The sequence below is a fragment of the Dermacentor albipictus genome, chromosome 3 (assembly GCF_038994185.2).
Source record: "Dermacentor albipictus isolate Rhodes 1998 colony chromosome 3, USDA_Dalb.pri_finalv2, whole genome shotgun sequence".
NCBI lineage: Eukaryota > Metazoa > Arthropoda > Arachnida > Ixodida > Ixodidae > Dermacentor > Dermacentor albipictus.
In genome coordinates, this window is record NC_091823.1 from 99,856,934 (window position 1) to 99,873,807 (window position 16,874).

Here is a 16,874-nt window from a genome sequence, read left to right on the forward strand (position 1 = left end):
ATTACATTTTATTATTTACACACATTTGTGTTTTTATTATGTGAAGTACGCATACTATGTTTTGGTTGCGAGTTCAAACGGTGCACTGTGGCCACTGGCCATTTACTAGTAAAGACATTAAGATCTGCAACAGCTTCTGTCTAAACATTGTCATATTTTGTGACGTAAATGCACGAGGCAATGCTAATCGAATCGGATGATGCATAACTACATATTTCTCTCATATGCGACACACTACTTTTTGGTTGCAAATGTGAGCAATGGAATTCTTTCTAGCTTTCAAAGCACTGCCTGCTATGAATAAAATGGAGAATACATGCTTTAGATCCTAAGCTGGGTGGGCATAACATGATGTGGCTATGCCAAACACTCACCATTGTCTGAGCACAGAACACGTGACAGTAGTGATGGTTTGTTTGGTGCTCTTTTGTAATGTAGGCAAAGTGAGTCAGGTCTTCAGCATCTTGGCAGGCACAGTGGATATTCCGAATCTCATGTTCGCACACAGGGCGCTGAAGAAAAAAAGGCGAGAGAGAGAAGAATCAATGTTTGCTTGCAACTTTATAACATAGATTTAGTAGCAGAGTTCTTTATGGCACTGAATCCACTCACCTTTGTTACAGCATCGACAAACTTAACTCCACGGTGTGACACGGACAGCAGCACACAGGGCACTTTGCCCATTTTGCGTGTCGATGTCTTGAGCTTGTGGATTGATTGCCGAGTCGACTCTGTTCCTTGCAGCTCCTTCACAAGTGTCGAGCCAAGGTACTGCAAAGCCATGCAAGCATGCATTGACACCTCATTAGTTCAATAGTTCAATACCAATCAAGGAATAAGCATATGTTGAGCACTTCTATAATAATGTTAGGAGTTTGCTTAACTGTAGCCCATTTTGCTTCCATAAACAGAAGCAATAATGGGTTTGCCTTACTGATACAAAGCCATAGTCCTTGTGAAAATTTTTCTTTGCATATATTTAGGTGACATTTCAATAAATAATTAATAATAATGTCAACTGCAGTGTCGACTCCCTATACTACAGTTAAACCTCGACATAATGAAGTTGGTAAAATCGGCATTTTGCTTCATTATATTGCAATTTCAGCACGTTGAAATAGAATTCTTTATGCAAACAAGTACATTCGCCGATAAATTTTTCTCAGACGGAAGGAGTTGCGAATTTTCCAAAATTATCCGGCAATTGGAGAAAGTAGATTTGATCTGTTTTTTTTTGTTCGTTTTGTTGCGTTTGAGAGTCTGCAACGAAGATACGGTTTCCTGCCATGTCGACGATATCTTCACATCGGTGCTACGAAGGGAAGCCAACCACGCTTTCGGGCGTGGTTGGCGTTCGGGTAAGAGCACTCCCGACACTGCCAAGACTGCACGCTCGGCACCTTGCAAGTCACTGCTGCCCAAAGATGCCAACAAATTCAGTGTCAAGTCATGCAAAACGGTCCAAAAGTCACTGCAACCCCAGAAAGCGATCCTTTGGAAATAATCATCTGCATACTGACTCTCTTGCACTTTCCAATTTTTCTTTTTACTGCAGGAATATCACAATCTAACGACGAAAGCTTCTTACATGTGCAGTGTATTCACAAGAGCCATTGATGAGCATTTCTGGGTCGTGCCTCCACTGGGCAGCTGCTGTGCTGGCAGCACTGTGGGATGCAGGAGACCGACCAGGATCACTCATCAGCTGCGTTGGCGGTCGAATGCGAAGACTACTTGGTGCCAGCCTGTCATCGTCTTCTACTCCAAGCTCCCGAAGGCCCATATTCTGCAGAGGAAGCACCAATGCAGCAAGCAGTGTAATAGCGTTTGAGGTCAAACGTAATTAGCTGAAGTGTGAAATCCAATATGAAAAATGTGACAGTATGCAGCAACAAACTCCTCCCCATATGAACACCTAGACCTACAACAAACAATGTTCTCTGGAGAATGGACCTGCAGTGTCCAAGTGCAGTGTTCCTGTTTCCGACATGATGTGATGGCAACTAATGATGAGTTAATGCTGAAACAATAAGAGCTTTCTGCTCTTTATTTCCATCACTCTTTGTTCTGCAAGTTCATGAAATGCATGCCTACATGTCCACGTGTTGTCTGAATGTGAAACTCCTGATAGAAGGTAATCTCTCGATGGAAGGAGTGAACTGCATAGCACCAGCACAAGCTTGCACAGTGCAAGCCTGAATTTCTGGCTGTTTGCATAAGTAGGCAAGAAATTTGGTATTTGTCGCAACCGCATTTCGAAAACATTTGTGGTCACAGGCATATATGAAATCTTGATAATTTCAAATTTCTTAACTCAAATTGACGGATTATTCAAACTGCTCTGTTTATTCTGGCAAGAATGTCCTATGTTTTGCGTAGGGAAAATACCATGCAACCAATATTTTGAACACGATCTCCCACTTCCATGTGCTGCCTTTCGGAGAAAACCGAGCCAAATGGAAAGGTTCGATGCATCGCTAGCTACCGTAATGTCGCGTGCTGCAAAATTAATGAGCGGGTAAAATAGCAGCACACGCCCTCCTTTCCCATCCGACTTGAGCTGAGCAGAAAGAAAGAGAAGGTCGCAGTTTCACCCGAAAGGCAAAGCACTGCAGATATTTAGCAAATCCGATATTCGGGTAAACACAAGCGGATTGGGCATTTTACCAGATGAAATGATGCACAAACGTGAATGGCCTGTGCGGTGCAGCCACCTGGTGACACAGAGCGCAATCAGACAAACAACCAATACTGTAGTATTAATGCGCCACATGACATTATGCTAGCTAGCGATGCGTCAAACCTTAGTCTTTGGTTCAGATTCGTCCGAAGGACGGACCATGGGAGCGGGATATCTTGTTTGAAACATCGGTTGTGTGGTATTTTCCCTATGCAAATACATGGGGCATTGCCGGAATAAACAGCAGTTTGAATTACTATCCGTCAATTCAAATTAAGAGATTTCATATATGCCTGTGCCCACAGACATTTTTAAGATGCGATTGCAACAAGGACCAAATTTCTTGTCTCGCATGCATTTCCTCACACTCACAGCAAACGACGCACGAAACACGATCTTATCGCACTACCTAGGCTTCTTCCGGCATTTGTCGAGCGCTGATGGAGGAAAGATAAGACTTTTTCAGTGCGAGCCCAATGTCTGCTTGGTTTTGCATGCTGTACCACATAGGTAAAGCATCTATAGGTCGAACTCCATTTTATTCGAATAAATTTCCGGCACACTGAGTTCGAATTAACGAGATTTTACTTCTACTATAAAACAGAGGACAGTAAAGATCTTAATTTGTAGATAATGCTTTCAGTGTATAAAGTAAGCTCATTCTTACCCTGAGGCAAGACTAGGCAAGTAAGAAAAAGAGAAGTAGCAATGGGTAGCAGCATTGCCTTGAGATTCCCACACAAACAAGACAAATTTTAACAACACCTTCTTGGTGCTACAGCATTGCTTGTCAAGGGAGCAGAACTTGGTTGTGCTCAAAAGAGGGCAGGCTACAGCTGTCAACTTTTGATAACTTTCCTTGCATAAAACTGGTACGAAAGAGTGGAAATACAGTAAAATAACTTCACACAGGCACATCACTGTAGTCAGAAAATATAAAAAAGATAACTTTGTACTTCTTTCCTTTGTTAATAAGTTTCCTTTTTCTGAAAGCATTTGAAGAATACTCTGCCACTATAAAGTCATTTAGTCTCCTGAGTCGAGTGGCCACTACAGTCTTCTGAGTACCTCTGAAGCTAAAGCTGCACCTGCAATGCTTGAAGATCTTTTCAGTTTATGGTAACACCAAAAACCTTTATGGCCATCGGCATTACTAGGATGACGAAAACGACAAAGCACTCAGCAACATACAAAGTGTTAATGTTGTGCAAGGTTCAATATAACTGACACACGAAACTGACAAAGCTGAATAGTAACCATTGATATTTTTTTTTATAACAGCAGGTGTGTGACAATCAGGTAAGACAACTTTCATGTCAACAAAGTGTTAAGTTTGGCTGTTGGCACATGTCTACCATAATGTAGAGCAGCTCAATGACATGTCACAACAGTGAAAAGGATGCAGTGTTAGGTTTCCAAATCACATAAACACCAGACAAGCTGTGCCCCATCTTCGCATTATTGTTTTCATTCCTCTGCGAAGTACTCACACTTGTGAAGTGAATGCAACAGTGCTGTGTATGACCACCAAAGCCACTTTGAACATTGCTGTGGCAACTTGCCAAGTTTTGTCATGAGTCACCAAAATTACCAACTATTATTGCAATAATTACAGAAATTTTCTAAGGAATGTGTTTCAAACATTGTATGAGTAGATGCTTGATTTTTTTTTAAAAAAGAAAGGCAGCTTGCTTACTGCTATGACTTACCAGTTTAGAGAGACCGAGGTCCAACTCATCAAGGTCAGCGTAGCTGTTATTTGCCCGCTCACCTAACGATGCAAGTATTCGTTTCTGGTGTCCGAGTTTGCTAATTTCTAACACAGTGTTCAGCTCGAGTTCCCAAATCTGGCGGCAGCGGTCCAGAGAGCCCAGCCCATTGTCCCGAAACCGTTGTGCGTAGCAGCCAAGACCAATAGAATCTAGCCAGGCATCCAAGCCCGGATCCGATCCAGGTTCTAGTCGAGGAACTGAGGGAAGCTTCTGTGCCGCCGACTCAACCATAAGCCGCCGGTGTTCAGCGTTGGACACACCCATGTCTAGAAGGTCCTGGTCTTCCACAAGCCCACCTCCCTGAGGGATACAAAGAAAGTGATAACATTGTCATGAATTTAAAAGGCCTTGAAGAAAACTAAATCCACTTGACACATATAGTAAAACTCTGTTAACAGACCCACTCAAACGTGTAGTTATAGATTAGTTGTGTACAATTTGAATGTTGCTACTAGTGATACCTCTTTACTTTCCCGTGCCCCAACTTTCTGGGCCCCATCCCCTTTACTTCAAGTATGCATAAATTGCACTACCACGATCTAACAACTGAACCTGGGAACTTGAAGCACGATGTACATTATTATAATTGTCAGAAATAACAGATGAAGGTTGTTTCTGTTAAGGAAAATGTGTTTCCATTTAAAGCCTACAGATTCATTTTTCTAGCAACATGCAGTAAGCAGAAACAAAATTAGCCTGATCGACACTGAAACCACATTGAAAGTCATGCACTGCTGCTAACCAAAAGATTTCTCACCAGAAACCGAACATCATCATATCCGTTCACCAGAAGCAAGTTGGCATACTCTGGAAGGCCAAGATCTTGGAGCCAATGTTCAATGCTTTCGGGGCAAGATGATGTCGATCCATTCGGTTCTAAATGTAAGAAACAGAAAACAAGTTTATCGAATTTAATCACACAGGCATGATACTGCTACTGCTTGTGCAGACACATTCAAAAGTATCTGGATCACATTTCCGAAAAGAAAGAAAAATTTTTGGTAAATCCTTATAAATACTTGCCCGATTTCTTCTTGTGCTGCCGTGTAAGTGTGCGAGCAAACTCTTCCTCCATATCTCTTGCAAAAATGGACTCCCTCGCAATGCCACTCCCAAATGATGCCATGATGTCTGCAATCTCTGCCCACTCAGCATTTTCATCAAAGGGGCTTGCAGGCTGCTCTTGTTGCCTCCGCGTCTCTTCCACAGCTTCACCGTCTTTCTGTGGTGTCTGAAACATGACAAAATATAAGATGGGAGCAGTTAGCACAAAATTGTATGTTTCAACATTGCAGCAGGAAAAATCAGGAATGGTGGAAGTTCATAATGGTATTGTTAATTTTTAGAACACAAGGTACATGAAAGTTCAGATTTGTTAGCTGTGAGATATGACCCCCCAAAGCAACTGAAACATTACTGCTTCATAGGCAAACAGGAGCACCAATGAATGCAAAAGCAACAATTGTGGGAACAATTTTACAAATAGGATCACTATTGAACACGTGAACATTCAAGTACATGTGGCAAAAGAAAAATCTGGTTTCAGTTATTGCAACATGATCATTCGGCACCTTAGAAACCTATAAACAACAAAACAGCACCACAAGGACAAGGGCGATAATGAGCAGGGTAGACTGAAACAACTCTTATTCCTACCTTTGTTTTTGTATTTATTGCATAGTACTCCATTGTGCATTCAACCTCCAGTTACCATTAAGCTGAACTGTACTTTAAGATGGTTTAGAAAGTCACTTCACAGAACATTTGTTACATGTGCAAGTCTGTCATGAGCAAAGCGGTGCCATGTTAAACTACCAAAATAAAACTATCGGTATTATTCCCTCAATAGCATTAATGCAAAGCTACTGAACCAGTTCGTTTGGAGTTGCATTAGCCCTCACTTTGTCGGCAGCCCCTGCTAACAGCCGAGTACTTTCAAGATGGCACTGCCATGAGCTGATCCTGAATTATTTATATACATCAAAGCTGTATGCCACACTACATGTGCTATGTGGCAAAGCCAACATACTGGAGTGGTGTCTATCGGAGGTCCACGCTTGCGTGGTGGCGGCGCCGGCTTGGGGCCTGGCCGAGGTCGCCCAGGCTCGGTCGCCGCCGGGGCTGTCGGCTGGGGCTCGTCCGTCTTGCTGGAACCCCGGCACAAGCCTGCACATACGAGCCATGACAGCTTCACTCCTGCCTTAAGTGCACCCTTGTACACATGTTCTGTATGTGAAAAAGCACTACCTAGCGTGGACAACCTAAAGAGGCTACATCCCTGGCCACTTGTACTGAGGTCTGAAGTTTTGGAGTAGGCAATACTGATACATAATAAAGCAATTACTGGGGTGCTGCTCAATTCACACGGGAAGCATTCATGAAACTGTGATGTCATCATTAAAATAAGCAACATCGTGCTGTTGAAGCAGATTCCATGCTCATGTGAAAATAATGTTACCGGTCACCTAAACGACTAACTTTTTCTGGCTGCACAGAAACTTGCCGCAAGGTTTTGAAACAATGAACATAAATGACTGATAAGTTTTGGCAAATTGCTTTTACTGCTGGCTGCCACATGCAATCAGTACTGCATTATGCGGGTTAGAAACTGGTCAGAACATTGATTTACTTATTAGGCAAATGGCGCAGCAGAGGTGTGCCTAATTCAGAACCGCGCGCACCTTTGCCTCACACTGAGCGCACACGGAAAGAAACGACAGAAAAGGCGTAACGAGTTACCAGTCATGTCAGCCGGCGCTGGCATCTGCTGCGCTCGAACACAGTTCACAAGCACGGCGTGAGGCTACACCACGTGAATCCTCAATTACAAACGCGAAACAAGCACGCTTCGCAGGCCGCACCGCATACGCGCTCTTCACGATTTGGCCGCGCCGCTGCCCTTCGGGCGCCGGCGCGCTTGCCCGCCCAGCCTAATGCACCAAACAGGGCCGCATTTAGCCTCGGCGCGCTGTCCCCGGGGCACTGCACTGTTGCGACCATATTAGCACAAAGACAAACAACACCAGCGGGGAAGACGGAGGAGCGGCATCGCCCCTGCGGGCGCCGCAGCTCACGCGACGGGCGCAGCACGAAAACACAATCCCCGGTCGACCGTTGTCACCGCCTGCACCTCGTACGGGTCGCAGATCGGGCTGCAGCTCCGGAGCCACGCAGGCACACACACGCACTCACGCATCCACGCACATACACACACAACACAATGCGCGCCCGGTGGGGAGAAGGTCAAGAGATGCTTCTCGCTGCGGGAGCTTCGACCGAGAAAGAAGAACGCCCCCCTCTGTGAACTTGCGATCACGCGGGGCGGGGGCGACGGTCACTTGTTGCGGACACTAGCGGCTCCCGCTTAATGGCACCGGAGGCCAACGCTAATTACGGGGCTCGTTAGCCGGCCCGTGCAAGACACCCGAGGGCCCGTAATGAACCGGGACGACGGTTCGGCACCAGCGGGCTCCTCGACGATGCGGGCCGTTAGGCCTCCGGTCGGCCGAGAGCGTGGCCCGCGACCGTAGTAATCGAGGGCGGGGGGCGGTCACCACGCATCGGCGACGGGCGCCGTCTTCGTACCCCAGCGCTGGAACACCATGCCGACGTCGTCGAAGGTGAACAGGTACACGGGCGGCTCCTCCGTGGCGGCCGTTCGCTGTTCCAGACAGGCACCCCGCGCCGAGGAAATGGATACGCGGCCGCAACGAACTCCGCGGCGGCGAGCAATGGGCGCGTCGACGACGCGGAAAGCGGCTGCTGCGACGGTGACACGACGCTCCCGTCGGAAGCGGCGGAGAACTGCGGCGTCCAAGCGACAAGCTGCAGAGTCAGCTGCAGCCGTCGGTGACGCTGCTCCCGCGAGAAGCCACCTCTTTCACACACACACACACACAACACACGCACGATGCACGCCTGGCAGGACGGTTGCCAAGGTCGCCGTGACGGCCGCCGAAGGAGGCCGGTGTCGTCAGCAGCGGCCAAGCAGGCTGCTTTTCCTTCGCCCGTGTCCTCCTCGCTTCTTGAGCGGCCCAACTGGCCCAACTTCCCCCCCTTCCCCATGACGGCGACCCTCCTCGCGGCAGCTGCTGCACCAGCCAGCAGCGACGGCGAAGAACGCACCGGAAGCGGCCCCCCCCGCCCGCTGCCGTGGAAGCCGGCAGCAGCAGCAGCAGAACCACATCGTCGCGAAGGGAACCCGCTGCTGGCAGGGCGGGCGCCGGGCCGACGTTGCATCGCGGAGAAGCTAGCTTTCTCGAAGAATGACAGTTCTCGACTGCTCCCGCACCAAACACCAAACATGTAGCAGCACCCACAGGGTCATGTACACATGGATGTATATATGATTTGTACATGAGACATATTATGAGGGCATTGTACATGAGTGTAAATACTATAGACTCATGTATGTGAGCATACTTAATACATACATACATACATACATACATACATACATACATACATACATACATACATACATACATACATACATACATACATACATACATACATACATACATACATACATACATACATATCATCGTCCTTTTTCATGCGTGAAGAGCAAGGTAAACCGAAAATAACCCCAAAGAAAGCCTGGCTCTTCAAGATACGTAATGTTTGCGTGCGTACAAAATTGCATATTACGTGCACAATATAGTTTGGATAAAGCAACGACACTGTCACTGCTTGCCGTGTAAACCAGACTCGCCCCGTCGTCATCTTCAGTTTCCTCCACAGCAAGTAACATCCAACATTAAGTTCGAAAATCCTAATGCGTGTTAGGTGGGCGGCCTCTTCCAAAGCAACGTCACGTTATACTATTACAGCGAAGCTGTATACAACTACCCTCCGGCGGTGGTCGCTGTCTACACGTCGCGTCGACACGAATGGAGAGAGAGAGAGAAATAACGTTTATTTGCACTCGCAAGAAGAGTCCCGAGGAGTCAAGAGTCTTCCTGTCCCTTCGGCTTGCAGCAGCCCTTTTCGGCTGGCTGTTGCTCCTTGGACCTCAGCGGTGACCAGGGCCAAATTTTCTTCTCCAGTTTCTCACGAATGCTCTGTAGCTCTCAATCTAATGTAGGCATCTTGGAAAAATATATACAGAAATTGACCGCTATGACGACTCTATTATTACGCCGAGTTTCATTCACTTGTCATAATTAGTTCACAGTGAAGTTGTAAGCGTTACAGAATTCCCGTCTGCTGTCAATACATGGCCGTCTACGGAGGAACTATGGCTACAGAAAACGGCTGCAACTCTTGTTTTATCGAAACTATCCCGTAACAAATTATATGACAATTAGCAGATAAGACGACTCCGAGAATACGCCGTTTCACCTACTTTTCCTAATTACGTAGTCCACGGTGAAGTTGTAAACGTTACAGAACTCTCGTCTGCCATGCGGCGGAATAATAATAATAATAATAATAATAATAATAATAATAATAATAATAATAATAATAATAATAATAACACCTATATATACATAGATGCGCCGATTGAGGTAAAACACACCACAGCTTCGCTGCTCGTCCTTCACAGAGTGGAAGGGCTGACAATATTTTTTTTTTGTTTTATTTCGTTACAAAAGAAAAGTGCAAGGACGTTCACCGGTCTCAAAAACACAAACCAGTTCTGCTTTCAAACTAGCGCACCAGGTATCCAGTCGCGAATCGAGGAGGCTTAGTTGCATGAATTTACGCGAGCGAACCGCAAGATAAAAAAGCCACGATCAACCGCTATAATGTTCGAGGCTTCACAAACTAAGCAGTTATAGCCTCTCTCTCTCTCTCTCTCTCTCTCTCCCTTCCACGCTACCCGCATCATATGTTTTCTCGAAATGGGGACACGTGGCTAATCCGCGTCGCTCTGGCAGAAACGGGTGCAACGCAAACCGAAAAAGTGAAACGGCAGTGGCGCCGTGAAGCAGCTGCAGTGGTGCAACCTTGTCACCCCCCCCCCCAAAAAAAAAAAAAAAACCCAAGACGCGATGCACTGCAGCGATCTGGCGCAAAGAAAAAAAAATAAATAAACCGGGGAGCGACCGGTTGCGCGCGCGCGCGCATTTCCACACGCTCCCCAACACCGCCCAACGTTACAAGAGCGCCGCGCGCTTTCCAAAGTAACGTCGTCGGCCGCTTCACCTCCGGCGTTTGTTTTGGAGCCGCGCCTTCCCGACGAGAGGAGCGTTCGCTTCCCCCCCCTCCCCCCCACTTTCACTCCACTCTGCGTCGACCGCCATCTCCTGTTGCCTGTGGCGAAGCGCGCGTAGCGAGCAGGCAGCAGGACGTCGCAACAGGGCGCGTCCGTCCTACGGTTTACGTAACGCGCGCTTCGGAAACCGCTGGGAAACGGCGAGCGCCGCCGAAACAATGGCGAGCTCGATCCCTTAACCCTCTCGCCCCATAGAGTTTCCAACATGAATAATTCTGACGCTGGGGCCTAGGGCACACAGAAGTTTCTCAAGTGTATGTGCGCGGTTCAGTCAGCATGTAAATGAGGTTGCACGCTTATGCTGGGTGTTCTTGAGGCATATTAGCGCGAACCTACTTATTGAGCTGAATTACTCGAACATGCAGACATTACTTAGGCCGGAAATCAAAATGCGGAACTGACTAATTAATGCAATTTCATTAATCAATTTTTTAGAACGAATGACTTTAGCGCACATATAGCGATACACGAATTGAAGCCGTGATTTCACGAGGCACGTCCACTAGGAACGAAGCTTGAAACTAACACCATGCAATTCTAAGTCGGTCAAGCCTCTTGCGAAAATGCACTGCCGCTCTACTTTTGTAACTAAATGCCTTTTTTTTACGCATCGAATGTAAAAAAGGAAATTACATGAGCGCCTACGCATCTCGTAGCCAACTTTGGGAACAGCCATCTCGAAACTGGTGCACGATCCTCGTCCTTTGTTCCAAGCGGATGTGGCCTTCGATGTCACCGGCTGCACGACTCGTAAATCGCAATATGTACATACCCGAGAAGTACATATAGTCTAAAGGTTAAAGGAACTATCTTGCCTTGATTTGCTTAGAAAACTTTGAATTATCGGAAGAATGGCAAATAAGCGCGCAATAAGTAACGCAAGAAGAACGTCTTAAGCCATAAAAGCACTGAGGCAATTGAGTCAAATCCATGTATGGTATACTGTATGCCCCTCGTTCCCACGGAAGCTGAAGGATTCCAGCAAGCTACGTGAGCCTCCATTCCCATGAGCAGCGTGTCGCAACGGCCCAGCCCGCCTCGCCAATAGCTTCACGTAACTTGCGTTTCGAAAGGCGCATGGGAAACGCGAGCGCCGCCGCCGAAACAATGGCGTCATCAATCGTGGCCCGTCCGTCCCGCCAAACGATCACTGCATAATGGCTGGGCCGAAATAAAACATGCCGGACACTACACAACGCGCAATCGTTTCAAAATCGCCGCAAACATGCTCCACCGAGAGAAAAGCGTTTTCTATAACAATTGTCAAAGAAAACTCTTGCCTCCGCAATCATTTCAGCTACAGATCGCGCGAATGCTCGGTATAGTACATGTATTTGCATCGTCTTCGTACTTTGCGGCATTATATTTATTACGCTTCGTCTTTCTAAATTTCCAAGAAACCCCGTTTTCTCCAAGCCCACGAGGACGGTAATCGTCTGCACACATGCATGCATAATCGTCGCGAACCGTTGCAATTACAACCCCATATTTCTTTTTTCTTTTTTTTTTTTGAAAAAAACGATCAGTTTGCAAAATCGCAATGCCGCCTGGAGCCAGAAGGACTAAGTTTAGACATCATATATCCGCGTACTATCCATCAAGTTCCCAGGCAAGTGTGCTATATATTCGCGACGTTGTCGAATTCCGTCTTGCTGTCAAATTCTGCGATGCATGGCGGCATTTTTAGCCCATCTGAGTCAATAATCCCTCCGAGTCAATCAGAGCTGACGAGATGGCGGATTCGACAACGTGGCGGAATATGACAGTGCCCAGAACAGCACTCCACGCTGAACCGTTGTACTTCGTAAAAGCTTCAGCCGACAATGTAAGCGCCAGTTTCCTCTACATTGTGCAAAACTCAATGGCGCGCACAGCCTATAATATATACTTCACGTATAGTGCGAACGATTCGAACACGACAGGACTCCTCCGTGGCTGCGCAAACACCTGGGAAACGCGAGATACCACAGAAACAATGGCAATATCAATCGTGATTTGACCCAGTCGCTGATGCACCGATCGTTATGATAAAAGAGCGGCTGCATGGGACGGACTGCATGCGAGTGAAGGGCACTACACAGGGGCGTAACTTGAGCCAAACATTAAAAACATGCAAATGCCACGTAGCTGGACCGAACCAAGGTAATGTTGTTTGCCGTCGCTTGGAGATACTCGGTTAATTTCTTGCGTCCCGCCTAATTAGATAATTAGAGTTAATTAAATAGTCAACTTCTCAACTATTATAATTATATGAAAAGTGTCAAAGAGAAAATTGTACAGCAACATGAAAAAAACTCCCGATACAGCTTTACTGTTGCCCAATACCTTCTACATAAAAGTGTTTTCCCGAGCGTGAAAGAAGGCCGCGGACATACGCATTGCCTCGAGCGGCCAGTCGCGTGGATGGAGAGGAAAAATCGAAACCGCGGGGGTTAACTGCGTAGAAAGAGGGCGTAAAAAAATAAATAAGTTCTCGCCCCGGCAGTACACGTAGGGAATGCCGATCCCCATACATAGGAGGAAAAATGAGCACGCGACATCCCTCTGGTGAACATGCATGTTTCGCGCAGAGAACAGCTTAAAACCAGTTGTAGCGCCAGCTGCATGGTATGCACACGTGTTCAAGCGACTCAAATCCGGTTGGAAGAAAACACAGGCGCAAGCACAAGAGAACGAAACAGGACCCAGCGCCGGTTCTATTTGGCTGTATGCTGAAAATTGAACGTTTTCAATTCAACATGAAAATTAAAAAAGAGAAACGTTGAATTAGATTATCGAAATTAATATTAAAGATCTCATTCTTATAAGAATCCAATACTTCTTGCTATTCGATTCGTATACATGTTATTCGCGAATTCACTATTCCTGGTTGTCGAATATTTGTTTCCGTTCGAATACAAGGAAAAATAACGCTTATCGGAAGTCCGCAGGCATGAAGTAAGAAACAAGTGGTCCGTTTTTCAAATGTCTCTGCTGCAGAAACGTGCGGTTGCTGCGGAGTCAGCAGTCGCTGAGCGATCGCATGCAGTACAGCTAACCTTTGATCTACACTTCCCAGTCATGCAGTAAGGATGCCTCGAGTTTAGGCAGACTACGAGCTGGTTTTCCCAATTTACTCTAATAAACTTATTTGGATGATCTCATCACATGTTACCATCCTTATAGAACGATCCCCGCGTCATCTAGCGATGTGCTGTTCCCGAGCTTCATTACGGTCATCATCACGGTGAGCACCAGATACGATAACCCTTCAGACTTATTATATCGGCGTTACACGTACTGCCACTTTCGATCGCGATCGAGCCCGATCTGGATCGAAACTCTCGACCACGATTGGCTCCCTCCCGCCGCTCGCGCAAAGGCGCCAATCGCGACCGAGAAAGTCTATCCGGATCGGGCACGATCGAGATCAAAGGTGCGCCGTGTGACACCCGTACTACACTTACAAGCTACCGAAATTTCGCCCATTCGAGAAACCCTACAATAGTGACACTTTACATTCGATTCGCTATTTCGAGAATTCGCACAATCGGTTATTACAACCGCATCACTCATTATATGACGGAAGATAAGCGAACTAGGTGAAAACGCGAGCAAAGCGAATGGGCTGCCGCGGGGCGGATGCATTCATGCCGCTATAGTCGCAATCGAAAGCGACGCAGAGATAAGGGAGCGCTACGCCACAAAGGCTGCCGAACGCCTCGCAGGAATTAAATAACGCGTTACCGACAACTTGCATGGGACGTATACATATATGCGTTACCGACCGGTACCCCTCTGAGTCCTAACCATCGCGCGTTGTCCATCGACCCGGCGCACCCTTCGGATACTCCACACCGAGTTCAGTGAACTCGAGCGTATCTGTCTACCGCGAACCGCGCGCAGAGAGACGACGCAGTTATCGCTATGCTTTCTTGCGTTGTGAAACGCCACTGACACGCGCTGCATGCTGCCCACACCACGGGAGCGCGCATCGGCACAAGGTGACCTTGACAGCAGTCGCAGAAGGGACGCATCACCGCGGGTGCTGTGGCTCCACGCCCTCAATCGAAGAATGTAATTAAAGCAGAGCGGAAAGTATATTTGCCGGCTACGACCGTACCTCCTGACAGCCGCAACTCGAATTTTAGTGCAGCTTACAATGCCACTTAGCCCTTGTCGAGTTATGGTCTTCATGTGACGCGGACTTCCTACGGTGTTCACATTGACGCGTGATACTTCCTCTACAATTCGTACGCATCTGAGGGGGGCTAGCGGGAGAGGAGGTGCGCTGGCGGGCGTGGTTACCAGTGAGATCACCGTATTATTAGAAATGTTAAACAGAAACTATTTATGACGGCCTTAATGCGCAAGTTATCCTGCTGAGCGAAAACATCGCACGCTTGGAGTTGCCGCTCCCATACTGCGCAGTTGCCGCGTGTCATATCTCGGTCGAGAACGACTTTTATCTCGACCTACATGCGAAGGGTGGAGACTGTCCAGAAAAAGATGAGAGAAAAGATTGAGCTTCGGTTTCAGCATTGTACGTACTGGACAGGGACACGGGCCGTCGGAAATGTATTACGAGAGAGAGACAGAGCAAGAGATAGAAATTAACTATATGAAGGTATCCTGCATAAGGAAACTGGTTGTCCTATTACGAAGATAGCACAAAACAAGCATCTTATCGGATATGAGTCCTGGCAGTCTCCCCGTGGCATACGTTAAAGACATGCAGTTCCTATGATTGTTTGAGTGTTTCTACGATACACCGTTTAGCCAGCTTGCTGACTTTTCGCCAACTCTTAGGTAACGTGACATTAACTTTGCGGAAGAGGCAATTGTAGCGCAAGAGAAGTCGCGAGGACACGAGAGGGCACACATAGAACACACGCAGCTCTTTCGTTCGATGTGCATTCTGTGTACTTGCGTCCTTTGCTGCGCCAATTCGCTCTTTCCAAGATGAATTTAGCAACAGGCATACATCGTCACCCGCTATGACATGAATACATGCGGTACGAGCAAAGCAACTTGCCGCCACCAAGCGCGCGATACGTCGTAATACATTCTAAATATCACCGCTGGTTATTACACATGCCGGGCTCGCGGAAACACGGCTTGCTGACACTGACAGTGCTACAACGACGATCACAGCACGCTCAATATCCGGGACGGGCCACCGTCACTCGGGAGCCTATGCATGACTGGCTCGCCTTGCGGTCGCGCATAAGCTCCCTAACCGATGCCACACCCACCCAACACACTCACAACAACAACAAAAAAATGAAACGCAGCGCCACATTGCACAAGCTTCGCGAAACAGATCAAGCCACGTGCTCCCGCGGCAAGCTCACCGGCGAACGGGTTCTCCTCGACGATCTCCTCGACGATTCCCGACGAGGGCGGCTGCTGCGACGACGACGTGGAGCAGGAAGAGACGATGAGCGTGGCGGGCGTCGCCGGCGAGTCCCCTCCGTTCAGCTCGAGCAGCAACTCGTCCTCGTCGGTCAGGGTGTCGACGTCGCGCGAGCTGCGCCGACTACCGCTGCCGTCGCTGCCGCTGCCCAGCCGCCGGCGACGCTGCTGCTGCACCACGTACTCCTGCGGCGGCGACGCGAACGAGGAGGGCGGGCGTTGTTAACGCGCCGTCGCCGCTGACCAACTGCCGCCGCTACTGAAGCCACCGCCAGAGCAGACGCGAAGGCCGCAGCTAGCGCACACGCGAGCAGAGAGATGACGACGAGAGGGGGGGGGGGGGCGGCACGGCTTCGATACGCGCTCGGCAGGTGTGGACGAACGAACGACGGCGCGATATGCCCGCTGCACGTCGTCGGGTTGCGACGGGGCGCGACACAAAAGAGAAAGAAGCGAAATGGCAGGAGCGAACCGACGCGAGAGCTGTCGGGTGGGTGCCCCGAGCGACGACGCCAGCGCCGGCGGGCTGCGGGGTTTATCGCGGCGTCAGGCGACCGTCGCCGCGCGCTCGTAGGCAGCAATAAAAGCGCCTCTTTTCCCAGGCTGCTGCTGCCGACACCACTGCAAAGAACAGCGCGGCCATGAGAAAAAAAAAAAAGAAAAACGAAGAAAACGAAAGAAGAATAATAAGCGCACGAGGCGGCGGCGTCGCCGCTCGGTTGCTAAGCTACGCGAAGCGTGTACTTATACGATGAGTATGTAAGTATGCGACACGGATCGGCGCGCGCGCGCGCGCTCGCACTCCGGC

The 16,874-nt window shown here is 48.1% G+C and overlaps 1 protein-coding gene across 2 annotated transcripts in view; it reads right to left on the bottom strand.

The window, feature by feature from the left end:
- The window catches only part of LOC135901320 (ankyrin repeat and sterile alpha motif domain-containing protein 1B), a 122,795-nt gene that overhangs the window by 12,580 nt on the left and 93,341 nt on the right, over positions 1–16,874 (bottom strand). For both annotated transcript variants that reach the window (XM_065431064.1, XM_065431065.1), the window contains 8 exons: positions 16,006–16,252; positions 6,482–6,618; positions 5,476–5,683; positions 5,210–5,328; positions 4,390–4,752; positions 1,589–1,786; positions 613–771; positions 375–512 (listed from right to left, as the gene is read on the bottom strand). In XM_065431064.1, the coding sequence (XP_065287136.1) occupies positions 375–512; positions 613–771; positions 1,589–1,786; positions 4,390–4,752; positions 5,210–5,328; positions 5,476–5,683; positions 6,482–6,618; positions 16,006–16,252 (1,569 nt within the window). The remainder of the gene's footprint in view (positions 1–374; positions 513–612; positions 772–1,588; positions 1,787–4,389; positions 4,753–5,209; positions 5,329–5,475; positions 5,684–6,481; positions 6,619–16,005; positions 16,253–16,874) is intronic.